General features: G+C 32.4%; 1 protein-coding gene and 1 long non-coding RNA gene across 2 annotated transcripts in view; both read right to left on the bottom strand.

Moving 5' to 3' along the window:
• Window positions 1–1,079: 1,079 nt before the first annotated feature.
• LOC139522754 (uncharacterized) lies at window positions 1,080–7,811 on the bottom strand. The gene is made up of 3 exons (XR_011664485.1): window positions 7,653–7,811; window positions 2,222–2,339; window positions 1,080–1,272 (listed from the first exon to the last, which is right to left on the bottom strand). It is a non-coding gene; the product is annotated as an uncharacterized lncRNA (long non-coding RNA).
• Window positions 7,812–10,998: 3,187 nt separating this feature from the next.
• Window positions 10,999–23,947, bottom strand: part of LOC139522751 (uncharacterized) — a 32,948-nt gene continuing 19,999 nt past the window's right edge. The window contains exons 5-9 of the mRNA XM_071316257.1: window positions 19,318–19,356; window positions 17,361–17,478; window positions 15,903–16,012; window positions 12,808–12,925; window positions 10,999–11,264 (exon numbers count right to left, since the gene is read on the bottom strand). Of these exons, the coding sequence (XP_071172358.1) occupies window positions 11,138–11,264; window positions 12,808–12,925; window positions 15,903–16,012; window positions 17,361–17,478; window positions 19,318–19,356 (512 nt within the window). The 3' untranslated portion in view covers window positions 10,999–11,137. The remainder of the gene's footprint in view (window positions 11,265–12,807; window positions 12,926–15,902; window positions 16,013–17,360; window positions 17,479–19,317; window positions 19,357–23,947) is intronic.

Raw genomic sequence — 23,947 nt, 5'->3', positions numbered from 1 at the left:
ACTTATTCGTAAATAGATAACAAAGTGTTAATAAGCAAGCCTCTGATTGTTCTAATTCCAGGACCACAAGTGATATAAATGTATTATCAATATAAGACCGTTCATACTATAGTAGATGACCAAGTGTTAATAAGCAAGCCACTGATTGTTCTAATTCCAGGACCACAAGTGGTATACATGTATTATCAATATAAGACCATTCATATTTAAAGTAGATGACCAAGTGTTAATAAGCAAGCCATTTATTGTTCTAATTCAAGGACCACAAGTGATATAAATGTATTATCAATATAAGACCATTCATATTTAAGTAGATGACCGTGTGTTAATAAGCAACCACTGATTGTTCTAATTCCAAGACCAAAAGTGATTAAATTTATTATCACTATAAGACCATTCATATTGAAGTAGATGACCAAGTGTTAATAAGCAAGCCACCGATTGTTCTAATATCAGGGCCACAAGTTATATAAATGTATTACCAATATTAGACAACTCCTATTTAAGAAGATGACCAAGTGTTACATTTAATAAGCAAGCCACTGATTGTTCTAATACCAGGGCCACAAGTGATATAAATGTATTATCAATATTAGACAACTCCTATTTAAGAAGATGACCAAATGTTGATTATCAAGCTACTGATTGTTCTAATACCAGGACCACAAGTGATATAAATGTATTATCAATATAAGACAACTCATAATTAAGTATATGGCCAAGTGATAATAAGCAAGCTTCTGATTGTTCTAATACCAGTAAACCCCTCTTTGTTAACATACTAGACTGTTACATGGCTCAGTGAGACAGTCTATCTTAGTAATAAGACTTTGAATAAGCTAGCTGTCTTCATGACGAAATAAACGGAACAGTAGAAGCACGAATTAAAAAGTTCAACAAATTACAAATTTTCTATAGGTTTGACATGCAGAAATATACAAGAAAAAGTTTTCCTCGATCCACGAAAATTGATACCCACGATGATAAATGAATCCACAGTATATGTTTGCGCAGTGAAGTTTGATATGTCTGTATCACGTGTATTAATCAGTATATATAATGTGTATTATGCTGTACGATTCATTGTCTAGACACTTTATTTTAAAGAAAAAGTTGGTTACTGAAGATTTTTTTTTCTGACACTATTCTTCCTTATATCCTTCTGGAAATTGTATAGTGTTCCATGGCTCATGACAACTTGGTGTTTTACAACACTTTCCTGGAGCAGGTTCGTGGAGTGTACACGATGGAGGCAGATCCCATTTATAACATCTGCAAAATAAACAACTTGTTCTTCATTACTTATCACAATAAAAACATCATAGAACAATTATGGAACGCCACAGCTGTCTTATGTGGAAGTCTGATATTACTTTATGCTGTATTATTATTTCTTAATGATAGTTTGTCTTTACTTAATATGGTTTTGACATTACGTAATGATGTTTTAATATTACTCAATTTGGAATAGTCATTACTTAATGATATTTCGATATTACACGATATGGTTGCGTATTGACTTGATATAGTTTTGTCATTACTCAATATGGTTTTGTCATTACTCGATGTGAAACCCCATTATTTAATATGGTTGTATCATTAGTCAATGTGGTTTTAACATAACTTGATGTGTATGTGACTTAACGTAATGTAGTTGTTTCACTACATGATGTGGTTTTGTTATTTCGTAATGATGATTTGTCTATTGTCTAATTCTTTAATGGTTTTAAAATTACGTAATGATGTTTCAAAATTTGACGATTTTACACTACTTGATGTGTTTGTTTCATTATTTGATGTGGACTTGTCATTCTTTGATGTGGTCATGTCATTCTTTGATGTGGTTATCCTATTACTTGATGAGGTAAAACCACGAGACCAATTCTGAAAAACCTATTTTTAGATAGAGTTCCATGTGGTATGTGCCTTGAATGCGTGTGGCCATCCATCAAATTAGTGTTCAAATTAAAGCTCCCATTTCCATTCTCAATTTTGGTTCTCATTTAATTTTATATCCGGTATCATACTGTATAAAAGTTGATATGCCCTTTCTCACTCACACTCTCCAATCACATTAAAAACCTATGAGTAGAATATAATCTATAACACTTACAAATATTTACATTACATTAAAACCTATAAGTATAATATAATCTATGAAACTTACAAATATTTACATCACATTAAAACCTATAAGTATAATACAATCTATAAAACTTACAGATATTTACATCTATAGTATCCTATGTTAGCTTGAAGACATTCACATTTGTATTCACAACCATCAACCCATTTGTCTCCCTGACGATACATATGGTGTTTGTAAAAACAGGCTCTTACTAAACAGAAGAAAATGCCATGTAGTAAATAACCTTTGTTAATTTAATGACATAACTAAACATAAACCATGATATACCCATTTCTAGAATAAAAAACAAACTCAAGGTACTCGCAGAGCGGTTTGTGTTCGTACCGGCAGACAAGGCAGCAAATAATGTAGTGGTGGTGTGACGCATATACTACACGAAAGTTCTTCAAAACGAAATTATCAATTCCTCTACATTCAGGTCAGTGCGCACCACAGAGAGTCAAATCGTTAACAAGCATACCACTGCCACTGCCCAGCTTAAAGCATCTTCCGAACATTTGAAAGTCCCTACCATGTACTGGTTACCGAAATTACACAAAAAACCATTTAAATTCCGTTTCATCTCCGCTTCCAGTAAGTGTTCTACTACTAATCTATCAGTGCTTCTAACCACCTCCCTTACTACTATCAAAGAACTGGTTATTAACTTTTGTAATAAAGCTTATGAAAATAATGGTATTAATTATTTTTGGAGTGTTAAAAATTCTTTAGAGGTTTTAGATAAAATACAAGCTTTCAATGGTCCTTACAATTCTGTTGACAGTTATGATTTTTCTACTCTGTACACTACACTTCCACACAATCTTATAAAGACAAAGTTTTTGTATTTGATAAAATGGTCTTTTGAAAAATCTCATTGTAACTTTATTTGCTGCAACTCGTTTAAGGCCTTTTTCTGTAACGAAAAGGGAAAGTATGCTAGATACACTTACTGGAAATGTGAGGATATGATTGAAGCTTTAAACTTTCTGCTTGATAACATTTATGTACGTTTCGGCGATAAAGTGTATCGTCAGGTAGTAGGTATTCCTATGGGCACCAACTGTGCCCCTTTAATAGCAGATTTATTTCTATATTGCTATGAATCTCAGTTTATGACCAAACTCAGTAAAGACCCATCATTGTTACATTTGGTTGATACATTCAAAAATACCTACCGTTATCTGGATGATATTTTTTCGTTGAATAATCCAGAGTTCTCTAAATATACTTCAGAAATTTACCCAAACGAACTTACTTTAACTAAATCTAACATAAACAGCAACAGTTGTCCTTTTCTAGATTTAGACATTTCAATTTCAAACGGGAAACTTCACACTAAAATTTACGACAAAAGAGACGATTTTTCATTTCCTATTGTTAATTTTCCTTTTTTAGACGGCGATGTGCCTTTGGCTCCATCATACGGTGTTTATATATCGCAACTCGTTCGGTTTGCCCGTGTGTGTTCTGATGTCATAGATTTTAACGAACGTAATCAATGCATCACTGGTAAATTGTTGTGTCAGGGATTTCGATACCATAAATTACTTAAAACTTTTACTAAATTCTTTCATAGATACAAAGATTTGATTAGTAAATTTGGCTATACCTGTAGAAAGCTTATTAAAAATGGTATTTCACATCCTAAATTTTATGGTAATATTGTACTTAAAGCGAGGAAATCACTATGTGATCCTTGTAAACTCATCGAACCTTTAAACAAACTTATAAGTAAGGGTTATCGTACCGATATTGTAATAAGATCTCTGAATATAGGTCACATTGGCACTAATATTGATATTGTCACTAGCAAATTAAAACATAACTAAATTTCAGTATCTTTTGAGGCGAGATGTATAGAGACACAGACACGTTAACTTTTATTTCTATAGAAGTCGCTCTTCACTATACTACTACCTGTCGATACATTTATTTTTGGCATTGCACAAGTCATGTCTTCTTTGACTATTAATGACGTTAAAATACTAAATCCCTGTGATGTGTTTTAGTCGATTTTAGTCTCTGATGCATGATTTTTTATTATTAATTGGTTTTGGCTTTTAACTAGCTGTCAGTAACTGCGAGTACTCTCAAATCGTATTTTCTTGTTAATTCGACCTGTTGATACTGTTTATAATGCTTTTTTGTCATTTTTTATTTATACGGATCTTGTCTGTACACCAGCTTTGATTATTTGTAATATCTTCACTTATTCTTACAACATTTGTATAAACTTCAAGATTATAAAAAAACCGGTTTTTTTCTAAAGTGAACATTGATTGGTTAAATATTTCTCAGTCATGTCCTGTTTTTGAATTTGTTTGTTAGCTTTTTGGTCATGAATGTTTGTCTCTAATATTTAATTAACTGTGCATTTGTATTCAGATATCGCAGATCAAATTTATTCGTTCATTGTTTAATCATACGTTTTTTGATTGAGTTAAGTCTGCCAATTGATATTTTATCGTATGTTTTTCTTTGTTGTGATGTTATGCTATTGTTTCAGAAAAAGGGAGAAGGTTTGGATCCATTAAAACGTTTAATCCCGCTGCAAATGTTTGCACCTGTCCTAAGTCAGGAATCTGATGTACAGTAGTTGTCGTTTGTTTATGTAATATATACGTGTTTCTCGTTTCTCGTTTTGTTTATATAGATTAGACCGTTGGTTTTCCCGTTTGAATGGTTTTACACTAGTAATTTTGGGGCCCTTTATAGCTTGTTGTTCGGTGTGAGCTAAGGCTCCGTGTTGAAGGCCGTACTTTAACCTATAATGGTTTACTTTTTAAATTGTTATTTGTATGGAGAGTTGTCTCATTGGCACTCACACCACATCTTCCTATATCTATAAACATATCTCCTTGACCATACAATCGTTATTTGTAATAACAGCCATTTACTACAAAGAGGAAAATACAATGTAAATACTGGTACATAACTAATTAAGCAGTGGTACTTCAACTTCGTACTTTATTTGGCCTTTTTAACTTTTTTGGATTCGAGCGACACTGATGAGTTTTTTGTAGACGAAACGCGCGTCTGGCGTATATACTAAATTTAGTCCTGGTATCTATGATGAGTTTATATATAACTTTCATTAATTTCATGAAATTTCTTATGTAGACGAAACGCGCGTCTGGCGTACTAAATTATAATCCTGGTACCTTTGATAACTATTTACACCACTGGGTCGATGCCACTGCTGGTGGACGTTTCGTCCCCGAGGGTATCACCAGCCCAGTAGTCAGCACTTCGGTGTTGACATGAATATCAATTATGTGGTCATTTTTATAAATTTACTGGTTACAAAAGTTTGAATTTTTCGAAAAACTAAGGCTTTTCTTATCCCAGGGATAGATAACCTTAGCTGTATTTGGCACAACTTTTTGGAATTTTGGATCCTCAATGCTCTTCAACTTCGTACTTGTTTGGCTTTATAAATATTTTGATATGAGCGTCACTGATGAGTCTTATGTAGACGAAACGCGCGTTTGGCGTACTAAATTATAATCCTGGTACCTTTGATAACTATCATGACATATGGCAAAGTTACTTTAATTCATTATCATGTGAGATCTGATAACATTGACCCATAAAGTCATGCTGTTATGTTCTTTATTTTCGTTACAAGGTTAATTTTGAGTGATGACTATAGCTAGTAATGGTAAAATTATTCAAACTGTTTGTTGAGGAGGACTTTTTCAACAGAAAGTTTGTTGACTCTACTGCTGGTGGAGTTTTAACTCCCCGAGGGTATCACCAGCAAGTTACTAGCACTTCTGTGGTGACATGAATTATTTTTGATATGGTCATATTTATAAATTAACTGCTTACAAAACATTTTTAAGTTTTTTAAATACTAAGGCGTTTCTACCTCAGGGATAGATTACCTTAGCTGTATATGGCAAAACTTTTAGGAATTTTGAGCCTCCATGCTTTTTCCCTTTGTACTTTATTTGGCCTTTTTGACTTTCTTTGATTCGAGCGTCACTGATGAGTCTTTTGTAGACGAAACGCGGGGCTGGCGTAAGAACAAACTTTAATCTTGGAATTAATGTTGATTTATTTACAGCAAAACTCATCATCTAAACCTGGCGGCTACCAACTACTATTATAGTTATCAAAGGATTATCTATAATGTACATGTATATATAAAGGTGAAAGTTTTTTTATTTGTACCGATGTGCAACATATATTCATTTGCATCTTTCTTGCAACCCATTGGTAGCCGAGAGGTTTTGTCGATGTGTTGATGTCAATCATACATACATGCTGAATATAAAAGAAATTATTAAAAATGATGATAAGTATTTAAATTAATTTCATTAATGAACAGAAATAAGTAAATTGGCAAATTCAAGTTTTATGAAATTAAGCATACAAAGGTAACTATTGAATATATATTTTCGTAAGTTCATGTCACCGCACAATTAAGGAAAAATTGCTTCGGAAATAGACACCACGATCAATCAATAGACGTACGTCCCAACAATTGTATTATTGTAAAAATTTAACTGGCAGCAGTATAACATTGTATAACGAAGTCTAACAAAAAAATGGTACTTTTTGATTTTCACTAAGTGTGAATTTCGTCGACCGATGTCCCTTCATTGATAGACGAGGCCAAAATAATAATTATAATACAAACACTTTACTGACGTTTGAATGCTGATTAAAACGAAAACCTAACCCCAGACAAAAAAAAAGCTATGCAATAGTGAGGTACATATTTTTTGTTAAAAACGATTTCAAAACTTTAATAAAAAACCAAACAATTTCAACAAAGACATTATAACTACTCTTTATCTTATCAATAAAGACAGTCATGTGCACCTTTCACTTAAAGGCTTGTCTATACGCACTAACTTGCCTTTAAAATCCTTAGAACAATTTTACATATTGTTTTATATTATAAAAATAGTTATGTAAAATGATTACATTCCAATGATTTTTTCTTGAAAAACAAAATGTATAGGTTAAGTAATACAGCTGCATGAATGAGTAAAAACATAAAAAATGTGAAATTATCTTGTCGTCGTATGTACGTCTTTTTCGTGTATTTATTTGATTTGTTTTGCCACATCAAAATAAAATGTATGGATATTTTTCATTACCAACATAAATATAAGTTTAAACATTTATTTATAGTGGATTAAGAAACAAGTTTCTGCAACTTATGTTAATCCCTTTCAACTTTGCGGGTGCGAGTGCTGCCTTGTAGCGACATTAGCCTACTCATTTTTGAAATCTACAAGAGTGTCTTTTACGTGCAAGAGTTATGACTCTCTCTTAACACGAGTCAGTCATTTTTCATCCCCTTCCGACGGATTATCATAGTTTCCCTAAGACCATACTCGCAATAGTGTCACGGGAGAGCTGAAAATTCAGTCCCTGAAACTTTCTCCCCAGGGATCGAACCAGGAACCTTTGTGTTAGTAGTCCTATGCATATATGTTGCAACTGTGGTATAACGTTGTTCAACTCTCATAGATAGATTGAGAAAAAACAAATCAAAGTAACAAACCTGAAGTCGTAGCTGCAACAGCAAATAATTGAAAAATGATGACAAACAATTTGCAATCCATCCTTCAAAAATCAATTATGAAATGATATTTTTTCAAGAGACCTTACATATATAGTTGAAAATTCATAGTTCAACTTCCTGTTCGACTTTACTTATCATTCTGACAGCTGAGAATTATGTAAATAGGCCATGTTGTGAGGATTGATACCAGCGTGATAAAGTTTTTCCGGATATGGAAACAAGTACACTCTCTACGATCATACTATACTGCTCATATAATCTCACTGTCTGTTTGCCATTTTCTACGTTTGAAAATGCCTGTACCAAGTCAGGAAAATGACAGTTGTGCATTCGTTAATGTTTTTCATCATTTGATTTTGCCATTTGAAAAGGGGACTTTCCGTTTTGAATTATCCTCGAAGTTCAGTATTTTTGTGATTTTTCTTTTTATTAAGATTTCTATAGATTTCTCTAATAGTGGCATAAAATAATCCTAGAGTCCACATACACTAGTCCAACTGTTAATTTTATCCAGATAAAAAAACTGTCTAAATGAATAATCATTGTTCTGAAGCCAACGTTTTAAAGTTTTCATTTGTCTGTTTCCATACAAGATCACCATTAAAGGCTTGAACAAACAAACCGTTTTAAATTTTAATTTTTGTGCATTTTGCAGTTGACACAAATCAATGATAAACATGTTTAATTTATGAATTCAAATAATACTGATGCAATTCCTGTTGTAAGAAAAGGGGATTTGAATATTTTCCCACTCTTACACACGTAATTACCAGAATTAAAATCCATTTTAAATTTTCTAACCATAATCATGATACATGTATTAAGGTTAAAATGAAAAAACAATGAACAATAATTGACTTTAACCGATAGAGACAACACAGACATTGACATAACAATTCACAAAATACAATACTGAACACATAAACTATAGCAACACTCTTGTCAAAACTACCCATAATCTTGTGACACCAGTTTTGTCACTCACAGCAAGAAATTCAAGTTATTGGAGGGATAAACGTAAATACTCGAGAAGTGCCAAAACTATCCATAATCATGTGACACGATGCACATTAGAATGTTCTCAATGATTTTACTGAAGTACCTGAGTTTAACGCGGAAAGCGAGGAGCATTTACTGCATATTCTACTGAAAAGTTTTAGTTTACCGTGTAGTATGTAGAACATTACCTGCTTAACTTACTGTAGAACCTGGGTTGACCGTGGAGCATTTGGAGCATTACCTGCTTCACTTACTGTAGAACCTAGGTTGACAGTGGAGCATGTGGAGCATTAACTGTTTAACTACTGTAGAACCTGGGTTGTCCGTGGAGCATGTGGAGCATTAACTGTTTAACTACTGTAGAACCATGGTTAATCATTGAGCATATGGATCATTAACTGCTCATATGCTACTGAAGAACCTGGTGCGTCATTGAGCATATGGATCATTAACTGCTCATATGCTACTGAAGAACCTGGTGCGTCATTGAGCATTTGAATCATTAACTGATTAACATAATTTAAGGAATGTATCTCCCTCATGCAAAGCTCTGATTCCTTTCACGGAGTTGGCTATACTTTCTGGACCGTTTGGTAAAGCTGAATGCAAATCTATTTACTGTTACTCATGTAAAGCCTTCTTCTCTAATGAGAATGGTGAATATGTTAGATATACTTACTGGAGGTGTAATGAGATAATGAAGTTGTTAATGTTCTCCTTGATAATATTTATGTACGTTCCGGCAACAAAATTTATCGACAGGTCGTAGGTATCCCAATGGGCACTAATTATGCCTCTTTAATAGCAGGCTTGTTTTTGTACGGTTACGAATCACAGTTAATGACTAAACTCAGTAAAGACGCGTCGAAATTACATTTAATAAATAAATTCAACAACACTTACCGTTATCTTGATGATACTTTTTCGTTAAATAATCAAGGATTTCGTTTGGACGGGTGAACCACGAAATAAAATTTTATGTAGACTTCTGCTAAATCAGGACATTGAATATTCACTTAAGTTTTCCTTAATTTACGAAAATTGGTACCCACGAAAGTAAATAAATCCACAATTATAACTTCTAAACATAAATCCGCTGGATGATTTCCCTGGTGATTTGGTGACTAATTCAAAGGGATACTGGGTCAACTGTCGAGTGATTTGTCATTACAACAAAGATATTTTTTGAACTAAAACCCCGATTGTTTTTTTTTTTATTTACATTTTCCTCAAAATGAATTTTGGGAGTGTATTGTGGTGTGTTTGCTCGACGAATAGTCTTTCCCAATGCGTTTTAGAAGACCACTGATTATAACTTCTGTGCAAATTTGATTTTCTAATTTTTTTTTAATTGTTTCGCTTGTTTAAGTTTTTTTTTGTGTAGACAATTAAAATAAGATGAAGAGGGAAGCCGTGGACGTTGGGTTTTGTTTTATTTTAAATGCAAACATATAAAATTTATAAATAGCATATATAATACAAACTTGACAATTTTTTTATCAGAAGGAATCTATTTCTTTATAAACATAATTATAGAGTATGTGATATAATAATTGCAGGACATAATTGAAACCAATATATTTTGATATGGTTCCGAACATGAACCTTGCAATATACTATTGTATGTGTGAACCTAGTGTCGGGATTCAATACACTTACCGTTTGATTTTCCTTAGAATTTATTGATTTTATGCTTATGTTATACCAAGAGTTACAAATGGTGAAGTTGAAATCACTCCTTCGTAAATTTTACGGACACCATAACGAGCTGGTCGACCGTTACGGAATATGAGTTTCATAGATGATATCGTATATTTTCTTAATCTCATAATTTCAATCCCATTCTTTTTTTACGAATGTGACCTACCTAATTAAACTTTTTACCGGTAGTGTATTAACATCCGCAACACAATGGACGCCACATGTGGAGCAGGATCTGCTAACCTTTCCGGAGCACTTGAGATCATCCGCACTTATTTGTGGGTTAGTATGGCTTAGTTTTTAGTTTTCTTTGTCGTGTCTTGTGTACTATTGTGTGTCTGTGTGTCTGTTTTCTGCTTTTGGTCATGGCGTTGTCAATTTATTTTCGATCTTTGAGTTGAAATGTCCCTCTGGTATCTTTCGCCCTTTTGTTTGTTACGATACACTGATACATTGCTTAATGAGATCGTTTATTTCAGTTATAAGACTTAGGATAAGTACACCGTCTTAATGATGACATGATGTTGACTTACTAGTATTTGTTCGCGATGTAGATGAAAATCCTTGATTTCTATAACCACAGCATCTATTTATAATTTGTGCTATGTCTGTGTGAATCAGTATATATTTTTAATGTTTATTATGTCAGTATGAGTCAATATCTATTCATAATGTTTATTTTGTCTGTATAATTCATTGTCTTGACGCTTCATTTCTAAAAAAAAGTTTGTTACTAAAGCTTTCTTCGATCTTTTTTTCTGTCACTATTCTTCCTTATATCCTCTTGGATATTCTATACTGATCCAAGGAGGGCAACTGGGTGTTTTACAACACTTTCCTTGAGCAGGTTCACGGAGTGTACACGATGCAGGCAGATCCCATTTATAACATCTGCAAAATATACAACTTGTTCTTAATTACTTATCACAATAAAAACATTATCGCAGAACAACAAAGAATTGCTGTCAATAAATCAGTTTTCATATTGGCAATCATACAAGCAATTATTTTATTTTATACATCATTACTTCAGACTCGTAGTTTTTCTACTTTTTTTTTTGTTTTTCGATTGTAAAGACAAAAATTGATAGGGAGAAAACATGGAACAGTTCAATATAAATAAATCATTAATATACAAATTATTGACTTTGTCTTTTTTACTATTGATTTGTATATGCATAGCCAAAACAAACCATACATATTTCAAAGATTTTATGACTGTAATTCATCTCAAATTAACAGTGAGGCCTTACACACAGAATAACAAAACAATCTCACCTCACTGGAAGTTTGAGACGGTAATAAGTCTGTGGGTCACATTCGTGAAACGATCACGAAATTGAAAAAGAACATATCCGCTATCATCATGATCATCGGTGAAACGGAAATTCCATAAAGAACAACCAACTCGTGATGGGGTCCGTGAAATTTATAGATAGATGATTTCAAAATAACCGTTTGGTACTCTTGGATTTATAGCTTTCATGTGAGTGGCAACCTTCTATCAAGGAAATAATGATAGGAAAAAACAACCCTGGAATATCGTATCAATTTGGATATAAATTCTCCGTATGCAGGCGCTGCTGGATTGTTTATACATAGAAATGGATGGTTCACAATTTGGAATCTAAAATTATTTCTCTTTTGTCGTTAACTTTTGTTTTCAACCGACTATCAATGTAAATTACTAAGTGCATACAAGCTTTGCTGTCTCAATGCAAAAGTTATGACAAAGATGAAAAAAATCAGTTGAACCACTTTCCGTCCACACAACACGAAATCATTAACATTACGAAAGTCTGACAAAACAATGTAAAACAACATAACAATTGAATACATAGAAAAATCAAAATGCTTTTTTTTTTGTTTTTTAATATTAACCTGTTTTCATTATTTTCGTGTTGATTTTTTAACCAGAATAATATTCAAGATAATAACCAAAAACTGTAAAATTTCTTTAAAATCACCAACTGGTTGTCGGATTCCGGTCTCGAGGCCAATACAGCAAACCTGGAATCTATACCATTGCCAATACAAAAACAGTCAGGTAATAACACTATACTATTCCTCACTTAACTAATTGCGATAAATAAGCGTTAGATATATCATCTTATATAGTCACATATATATACATCTACATATATAGGAAGACGTGGTGTGAGTGCAAATGAGACAACTCTCCATCCAAATAACAATTAATTTAAAAATAAGTGACCCATTATAGGTCCATATACGTATGAATTACATCTTCTCCTTCTGTAGGTACTTTATTTTGTACGTCACTTACATTCAACACATTCAAATATAATAGCATAGAATAGTAAAAATGCTATAAACATATTAAAGTCACTCTTTATACTGTATAAAAGTTTGCTTCTCCATCACACTCCCCATTCACATTACAAACTTATGAAATGTAATCTATAAAACTTACAATTCTTTACATCTATAGAATCCTAGATTTGCTGGAACAAATTCACATTTGTATTTACAATCATCAATAATTGTTTCACTGCAACCGTAATATTGTCCCTTGTAAAAACAGCCTCCATCTAAACAGAAGAAAAAGACCATGTTTATACTAGTATATATACCTGAAGTTGTAGTTTTTCTTAATTTCATGACATTACTACATCAAGTTAGTTACATATTTCTTATTCTTTATATCTTATTCATTACTTCTGGTTACATATTCCTCATTTGTTCCCTTTTTGCAGGTTCCATTAGGTTGCCCCCTTTAAATACCTTGTTTTATCAAAGGTAAGATATTGTTTGGAGGAGGTGAAATTACCCTGTCAGTGTGAATGTATCCGATTTAGCGCTCGATTGATTCTCTGTGACGGATTCGCTTTTAAATAAACTCACCATATATAACAGGACTAAATTAAGTACATACGCCAGACACCCGTTTCGTCTACAAAAGACTCATCAGTGACGCTCGAATCCCAAAAAGTTTTAAAAAAAAAACAAATAAAGTACGAAGTTAATGTATTGCTTCCTTTAAATGTGTTTTTTGTTTCCTTTTTAATCTCTCCTGTTATTCATTGGTTCGTCATGGTGACATAACCCTGGAAGCGAGAATGTACTCATTATAGCGGTCGACTGATACCCTGCTACTTTTTTCGCTACTTCTACGTGCCTTATCTCCTTTTTATACGTTGAATCTTTTAAATGCTTTTCTTTCTTTTCTTTTCTTGCCTCTGAAATAAGTGCATATGTACCAGTTTAAGAGTTCAACTGCAACCCTGCTACTCATTCGTGCCTTTTTCTTTTATTATACGTTTCTTTTACGGAGAACCTTTTTGAAATAAAATTGTTACTTTTCTTGTACCGGTGTTAGCTATATTGGCTCGTACGGTCAAAGTATTTAATTAGCCCGTATGTATCTGTTTCTTAGTTTGAATGATACCCTGTTACTGATTTGTTCTGTATTCGTTTTTTATCAGTCTGCGATACGTAGCACCTTTTTAAACGTTTCTTTTTGTTTTTGATGGTAGCTAATGGCATAAACTATACCTATTAGAACGTGTTTACCAATTTCTAGGTTAAACATATACCCTGTTCGTAAGACCCCGTTCGCACTAGCATTTTTTAATGATCTAATTTGAATCGATTTAAATAAACCAGTAAGTGTGCACATTATTTTAAATCACAACAGTCTCTATCGGTCTAAGTTGAACGTCTTTTTGAAAATATCGGATGGTCGAATCTATACTGATAAATTATTCAAGGTTATTACAGATCAACACAACCTTAATCTCAAATTAAGATAAAAGTTCAATTATGTAATTGCAACTTAATATTTAAACTATAACAAAAAAGTCAGGCTAATTTAATCTGCTATTCTTCTGTATTTAGCAAATCAGTTATTGAATTAACTCACTGAAATTTGAAATGATCGGAAGTTATCAATAAGTTGGAAATCATTTTTTTTTTTAATATTTAGGAACTTTAAAAAACGAATATGCATGAAAAAACAAGAAATATTTTCTCTTCCCGTGTCAAATCAGAAGAAGTATGTATCAAAATAAACTTTAAGAAAAGATGAATATCATAAAAAATTCTTTGAAAAAAATGTTTTTGCTTAAAAAAATAACTAAATATTTATGTTTCCATAATTATTTAAATAATATTCTGATTTAATTTTAATCTAAATAGATTTTTTTTATTTCATAGAAAATTAAACGAGATTTCATCATGTTCATTGCATATGCTTTTATTATTTTTTTTATTTAATACTTATAGCAAAATTCAGGCATTCAATAAATTTAAGATTAACTTGTGTACACAAATTGTTTTTGTATATATTTCCACAGAGACATATACTACTATTGCTCTGATTTCAACAACATTGTATACCCGACAATATTGATTGACATAGTTATCGGTCCTAAATAGGACTGATATAGTTGGGTATGTTACAAATGTAATCGTAAATCGAAAGTACACGCGTCTTGTGCAAAAATTGTCTCCCCTTCTCTACAACTATTTCTCTTTTTTATACCACTCTAGTAACCGGATTACAATATGGTTAAATGACTCTGAACAGGAGCTAAATTGCAGGAGCCAGGAACTAAATGCAACCGAGACACCTGTACAACAATAGCAATGGGCACCAGCTGGTTAACATGATTAATTTGACATTGAACAAGTACAATCTGATTGAAGCAGATAAACATAGATTGCAAGAAATAACTTTATAACTGTTAATGAGAATAGGAAATCTAATTATACCATGATGGAAAAACCCACTGATGCATGTAATTATTGAAAATTGTTACACAGCCCCCTCATAGCCCTTAACTTCAACGGTTCAGTGTGTGTGCCACAACATAAATTATAATAAAACTCACCTTGAGCAACTTATAATACAGTTCACACAGGTACGTATATTTATTTTTAAAAGATTTAAAACTTCACCGAAATCTATCAAAGATTCTTCCGGGTTTCTCTTTCTCAGTTAAGCCTCTGTCACATACATTTTTTTTATCGGCGTATGTCCGAATCTTTCTTTAATCTTCCGTTAGACGATTATAATTAATAATTATCTGTATTATCACTGGCATCCCCAACTTGTACCCTAAGAGTACTAGGTAAGACCTTATGTTGACCTTTCATTGTTCCATACATTTAACTCGGATATATTCCCGAAGTATTGGATAATTTATTCCAAACGTCATTGCTTCGGACAGGGTATTCGTATACTGGTAGAACATTTCTCATAATTTCTCACACGAAAACAACTGCTTTTATGCAGATCAATATTTATTTCATTCGCCCGATCATGAAATTCTGCCGATGGAATTAGTTTTGTCGATTTTGACGAGCTACCTAACCCCGAATCCGCTGATGGAAATAACTTTATTTCTAAAGCAATTCTGCCTTACACGAGAGAGCACTGAAGCCTGGGTTTGATTCCTTATTGTTCTTATTGGCGTTTCCATTATATTATTATCAGATAAGCTTCAAACAAAGCGGTTTAGACCTATATTTTTCCGCAATTGAAAGCAATATGTTAATTGTACTTACCTGGAGCTGTAGGGAGGGGTCTGACGGGACTACATTCGACATGACCACAACATTGACCATTTGGTATAACCACTTTACATATGTTAGGTAAATGGTCATACACTGGACAACTAAAACATAAGTTACGATATTTAATTTTCTGGAAATTTGTATATTTTCTCAATCGATATGAGTTTCAAACAGCGGTGTACTACTGTTGCCATTATCTATTGTTATTGTTGATAACTATTTCCATTCAATACCTCACCAATGATAAATTTCTTGAAACGCAGATTATAAGTACTAAATGTATTTATCATCTTAACTACGTGCTACATTTTTCTTATTTTGTCAATGTATACTATTAATAGCAGGACGAAAGATACCAAAGACACAGTTAAACTCATAAATATAAAATAACTGAAAACGCCATGGCTAAAAAAGAAAAAGACAAACAGACAAAACATAGTACACAAGGCCCAAGAAAGCTTTAAAAAATGCATATGACGTGGTTTAGTACTCATGAGTCTTGCCATTGTGTTATTGTGCTACAGTCAATTTTAAACTATTGCCCTTCAATTTTACACATGTACATGTTTGTATAATGATTAAAATTATAATACAATGTTGCTATCTGTCCTAAAATTTTTGCCGTTTTAACCTATTGTCTCTGATGGATTTTTTCACGCCTTGTAATCAATGTTAAGGAATTCATTACGACTGTCATACAAGTGGAGGGTTTAGCTAGCTATAAAAGCAGGTTTAATTCACTATTTTATACATAATGTAAGCCCTGAAGCAAGTCAAAAATATGTTGCGTAGGTAATTGTTAACGAACATTGTATTTTTGTTGTTTATAGATATAGGAAGATGTGGTGTGAGTGCCAATGAGACAACTGTCTTGTTTGAGAGGTTGACCACCAATTCCACATTTTATAATGAAAAACACATCAGCATTTTTTATATTTAGTCTATGATTTATCATACATCATACAGTCATACATCATACAGTTAAAGTTCACATATTCCAGTTCAATTTTATAGTAAATCAAATAAATTTTCCATTCTAAGCTATAGGGACAACTAAAGCATAAAGCACGATAATTTAGTGAATATCAAGTTTTCTATAACAATTAATTGAGATACTCAAATATAAATAACGGAGAAACATAAAACAATTAAAGGAGCTTATTAACGGAGAAAAAAATTATGATAAAAGGAGCAGGTTTCATTTAAAACAAAATGTCAAAGGAGAAATATGTTTAAACATTAATAATGTCAACCCCAATTGGGACAAAATATGAAAGTTGTTATTTATTTGTTAGATGTGTTTTTTTTCTTTAGCTTTTGTCATTTTATGAAGTAGTTTCCGGTTTGAATTTCACTAACAGTGGTATTTTTGTTATTTTATTGTTTGCAACTCATGTCATTAAAAAGGAAACTGCATAAATATTTTGTGCTGCATATCTAACAACTTACAGAGCCTGACATGAAAAATGTCCACTTTGTTCATCATCACAGGTACAGTTGTAGACACATCCATCTTCCCAGTTGTCTCCTTGGTGATAAATCGAACCTTTATACAGACAACCAGAACCTTACAAAGAAAATGATATTATCATAGTCTGCATGGTTATATTAAGTACCTTATACCAAACCTAGATACTTTGATTATAATTATGTAATACGCATCTCCAATTCATGAAGTGAACGTGCAAATAACATCAGTTTTCTGAGAACAATAATGTCAAATTTCTGTCACAACAACATTTACCTTTTACCTATAGACCGCTTGCACATTTCATGGCGCATCATTTAAATACCTATAAAATAAATCAACTGCAAAATGAGTGCAGTAGAAGAGTTGTTTTATAACTAATATAAAACGTAAAATCACAAAAATACTTAACTCCAAGGATAATGCAAAACGGAAGTGTAAAAATCAAAAGATAAAACACATCAAACGAATGGACAACAACTGTCATATTCCTGACTTAATAGATGCGTTTTCTTACGTAGACAATTATGAATTAAACCTGGTTTTATGGCTAAACCTTTCACTTGTATGACAGTCGTTTAAGATTATGTTATGTTGACAGCGATATGCGAACAAATAATAAACACATACATTTAGTGGCTAAAAATGTAACTGAACTACGGGGTACAGAAGTCAATATAAAATAAAGCAGAAAAGTAAAATCACAAAAACATTGTGTTACAATCTTACTCTCTATAATAACTAACAAACATAGAAGCACTAAAAGGCATATAGTCAAAGTAGCAAATAGGAAGTCAAGGATACAAAACATTTATACATTATTACAATTCACCGTGTAGAACGCCACATGCGGGGTGTCGGCGATGTTTGACACGGGGTGGCAATTGCGAAGCGAAGAAAAATTATCAAAGTAAGTTCAAGTATCAAAATTTCGTTATTTAGAATTCTTAGTACCATATAATGTACTGCACGGAAGGAACTGAAACACAATCTATTTCCTGCAAGCAAAATCAGTTGTTTTCATTGCTCTGTTTTCTCAAACACCTCTCCCTAGTTTTCCGTTTTGCAGATTTTGAGGCTTCGTATGCAAATTTCTGGATAAAAACTACTTTAGACGACTTCCCTCTGCATCATTTATATAGAATTGAATTCCCATTATGGAATTTTACCAAATACCAGCTTCATACTTAAAATTAATTGGTTTTAAAACTAGTTTTTCATCAAAATATAAAGTGTCGCTCGGGTTGTCAGATTTGGCATCTCAAGGGATAGAGGCTTCCAATAAAAAACGAATAGATTTGCAGATAAATCATGTTCAATTTCAGAATATTTTGAGTCAATTTTTACTATTTATGAAATAGAAAGCACATATCTTATATGATTAAAACACAGGCAAATTTAAGTACTTTCAGTTTTTTTATTTGTTATCATAATACAGCAGATGTGTTTTGAATACAAAAGTATCAGATAAAGACTGATATACATGATTTATCTGCAAATCTATTCGTTTTTTTTGGGGAATAGTTGTATTCAGGGTTGAAAAATAAAAGTTTTTAAAAATACATAGGACACTACTTTGCAGAATCTTGATTTTCTGGGGGTTAATCTTCTGAACTGGCTATGAAATACACATTACTATGTGTATTTCTCTTGTAAAGTAAAAATTGCATTCTATGAAATGAAGTACACACTCATTGTAATCTAATTATTACTATAAAATGTTGTAGCTGGAATAAGCAAATACACTCTTTCGAAAGGCAAGAAATGCATGGAATTCTCTATATCCATAAAAGGGCGTTATTGTGGTTATGAATTAGTGAATTACGATGTCAGGATAGATAAATAGAAAAAAATTATGTTAGATATCTACTACTATGTTATCATCATATAAGTTATAACAGAATAAAGTATTGTTTATAAAGTAAACAAACAACTCACCAGTGGATATGACTGTTGGTAGTGACACTTTGTCTGGGCCTAAAATAATATATAATATATACTATATTAGCCGACCCGTGTCTTTTTTCTGACACCCTGTGCGTTTTTTTAAAGACATTAACATGTCCATACGTTTATTGTCGTAATCTTTTGTTGCAATACTGTAATTTTATCTATCTTTATTTGTCTGAAAAGTTTATAACCTTTAGCGTAGTAACATTTATAGAAGGTGTTATAAGTTGGGATTAAAGTTAATATGTTATATATATATGTTCTCTTGGCTTTGCTCAAAATATATGTATGTACTTAAAATGACAATAAAATGACAAAAGCTAGATATAAACTTAAGCAAACATAATAATCAAGAAATGAATGGTAAGCATGACATTACAACAAATCCCTTGAACTTATTTCCCTTAAATGTCATTCTTATCTTTTTATTTTTGCGTTTTGTGTTAAATGAATTATTTATCTGTCTATCTGTACTATGTGGTGTTATTCAGAATCCTCGGACCTACGACATTTTAAGTTCTTGAAACATATTTAGGACTATTCTTTCAAAGTTCTTAAATGTAGCTGAATTTTCCGCATACATGTCAGTTATAGGGAGCTCAATTTGATCATGGATAGAGATGTCAGTCCCTAGTTAACCATAATTCAGCCTCCTATCACCTCTGTCATCAAGTATCTCGACCCTGTCCTGTCATTTTATGCCAGATCAATATCCAATTGCAGTAAATTGATTTCAAACTAAGTTGTTGATTATTCATATGGGATTATCATTATGAATACCTTAAATTCAAAAGACTGAATAAGTAGGGCCCTATGATTTTGGACTACTTATACTCAAGCCTTATGTCAATTTGTCCTCATTGCATAGGTATTACTGCTGATTCATTATTATTCGTGAGTTATGTGGGTTTCATGCGTTTTCTTGCCTCAGGCGAACAACGAAAAACAAATTTCTATAAAGTTATATCCAGAATTTTGAATAATCACGTAGTCAATTATCTACAAAAATGCAAGGTTTTTTGCAAACCATGAAAATTGGTACCAACAAAAATAAAAGAATCTCAGTATTACGTATTCTGTCGTGTTGTAACCTATCAAACCTATTAGACTTTCAAAACCCTGGCTTATACCTAGCTTTCGGTATTGCAACGTAATGAAATCGTGCCATTCCGTGAAACATTAGTTACAAATCGGATTGTATCCTTGCCAATACCTGATGTAACCGTACTAGTGCACAGTTCTCCGAAAAACGCCGTATAAATCATTCTGGCCTACGAACAAGTACGGATATATACGGTTTTGATATGGACTAACACGGATCAGTACGGTCTGATACGGTTTAGTAGAGATGACCAGGATATTGACGAACGAACCTATCTCGACGAACGAACGTATTAGGAGCGGTAATTGCATGTTTACAACGTACTTAAAACCAAAAGGTTTTGTTATGTTATGGTTAATATGTTTGAATTGTATTCGGATGCAATCACGATAAAAGAGAGAAATGCGTCAAATAAACCAATTCTAAAGGATTTTCATGATTTATCGATAAAAGACGTATATACCTGTAGGTTTTGTTATTGTTGAACGCACGATAAAATGTACATCACGCACAGGAGTATTCGAGTGCACCGACAACTTTTACTATACTCATACAGATATGAATGCATAATTAAGATGCTCTGAAACAATATGTAAATGTGATGTTGTGTGAACGTTTCTTTATCTATCGTTTTAATTGGGTATTCAAGTCTTATATGTAATCTCATCGATCAGTTAATATATAAAAAAATATATCGTTTTTTAACCCGTTCAAAAAAAAAATTTAAAAGGAGGAAGGAGGGGCAGTACATGTATGTTCTTTTAACTGATTTTTTTGGTGTAATTCTTATTGATTAAATATCAGATTGTCCATGTTTTTACAAGTTACCTATCACTACTTCGTATGTTAGCTTAAGGTTCCACTAAAGTCAAAATATAGGACACTTCATAAACATCTAAACTTTGCCTGTATTTTTCAACCTATAAGGAATAAAGTCATAAACTATGAGAACATATGTTCATTTAAACATACTTTACATATACACACTGTATAAATTGTAAATAAACTTGAAATTGTTATGTTGTGGCCAAACCGGTTCTTGGGGTGAACAATAAGTTTTCAAAAAAATCTGGAGGCCTGCAAGACGACTTAATTTGCTTAAAATTGGTATGAACGAATACTATTACATGTAATGCAGGGCAGGCGGATGTTGATTTTTTATAAAATGTATTGATTTTCGAGTTTCAGTTAATTTCATGTATCTAAGTGAACGAATATCGAAGGTACAATACAGAAATTGGACAAATATGCCATTAAAACATATGTATGTGACAAATCAGCATCCGCTTGCCCTGCATTACATGTGACAGTATTCATCCATACCAATTTTAAGCAAATTTAGTCGTCTTGCCTGCAGATTTTTTTGAAAATTTAGTGTTCACCCCAAGAACCGGTTTGGCCACAACATAACAATTTCAAGTTTATTTACAATTTACACAATGTGTATATATAAAGTATGTTTAAATGAACATATGTTCTCATAGTTTATGACTTTATTCCTTATAGGTTGAAAAATACAGGCAAAGTTTAGATGTTTATGAAGTGTCCTATATTTTGACTTTAGTGGAACCTTAACTACTAGTGCTACCAACGTAAACTCTGTTACAATTTCTTAGTTCACTATTCATGTTGGAACAACATTATTATTGCAAAAACAATATATATTTCTTAATAGGTTTTTTTTATCTCATCAAGCTGATGATAAAAAAAACTATACATTATAGCCAAGGCTCCGTGTTGAAGGCCGTACTTGACCCATAATAAAAGGAGGGTAGTATACCCACATGTAACATAATAATGACTTTATTGTTAAGCTTACAAGCAAGATAACCAAAGATTCTACCTTTACCTACACACTCAATGCAATCGGCTGTTATTCTGTTAAATTATCACAAAATAACAATACAAAAAAAATCAAAATGGTCCCTTGATATTGCAAGCCTTATTGTGATTTACTGATTCTCCTTTCACTATTAGGCAAAAACCTGAACCGCTGTTACAAAATAAAATCAGCAAAAATTATCTTTAAATAAAATTCAGAATGGAAATGGGGAATATGACAAAAAGACAACAACCCGAGCAAAGAGCAGATAACAGCAGAAGGCCACAAAAGGTCTTCAACTCCGCTAGAAATCTCTCTTTCGGAGGTGGGCCTGAGCTGGCCCCTCATTAAAAGTATGCACTAGTTCAGTGAAAGTGTACGACATACAAGACTCCAGCAAATTTGCAATTATAATGAATAAACTTATTAAATGTGGGGAAAATGTAATAACAATAAGATATGCAACTGCACTTTGATTATCAAAAGTACCAAATACACTAGTAATAAACTTCAATCTCTATTTTTGTAGCACCCCTTTTAGGAACTTATTTCTTTGATTGATAAGAATGAATCTTTGTAATCAGCCTAATCTGGCTTGTCTGGGGACATCAGCCAACAAAGATAGAAAAAAAATCGGAAAAGAAAACAAGATTTAAAATTAAAAATAACTTATATCAATATGGTAAACTTTGATATCTATGCTTTCACCCTTTTAACCCCCCCCCCCTTAAAAAAACGCTTTTGGGACCTCAAATTTTAAACCGAGTCTGGAATATCCAGTGCACCTTTTTCTATTGAAGCAAACATTAGATTATTAATGATTGGATTAAGCATATAAACAGGTAATATTTCTTTACACTACATGCAGAACCATGCAATTTCTTTCACTTCGATGATTTTATGTTGGATCAATTCATTAATATGTATACGTATAAACTGCCGCTCCCGCTTCGTAAGATTCGTCGAGTTACGCTTTCGTACGTTCGTTCGTCAATATCCTGGTCATCTCTAGTAAGGAGTTACTTCGTGTTGCTTGATCCGTGGTCAAACTTTGCGCATGTGCAAAAATTGTCAAGGATATACAAGTACTACAACGTATGACCAGGCAACAAAACGGATATCTACAGATTGTCACGAATCATGCCGGATCCTATCCGTAGCCAATCCGGCGTCAAATCCGTGAATGTGTGACCTAGCTATTATAAGACAAACATTATAATAGAATGCAAAAACTGTAATGCTGCAGATATTTTATACAATTGAGAGTACAATAAATTAGGTTTAAAATAGAAAAAAACCTTAAATAAGCAAGCTGATCAGTAGTGAAGATCTTCAAGCAAGTAAAATTTTACCAGTAACAAGGGCACAATCATCTTTGAAGTTTCTAGTTTTAAACGTGTCTCATGACTCCATCTGCGAACAAAGATGGTCGATACGACTAAACAAAAAACAAAGGGGTAAAATGCAAATTTTGACTGATATTTTTTTAAACCATAATAAGCTAAAAGGTAACCAATACTCTGACAGTTGTGCATACTCAGACAGTTGTGCATACTCAGACAATTGCTAGTGCTCACCATACTCAACATTTTTTTTTGCAGTCAGATTTTCTTTATTTTCATTACAGTTTTCATAATATTATACATAACTTGCATGCTACCATTATGTTCTATATCTAGCCATGTCGGCCATCG

The sequence above is a fragment of the Mytilus edulis genome, chromosome 5, assembly GCF_963676685.1.
Source record: "Mytilus edulis chromosome 5, xbMytEdul2.2, whole genome shotgun sequence".
In the NCBI taxonomy this organism is placed as follows: Eukaryota; Metazoa; Mollusca; class Bivalvia; order Mytilida; family Mytilidae; genus Mytilus; species Mytilus edulis.
This window is presented reverse-complemented; position numbering and strand designations above follow the sequence as displayed.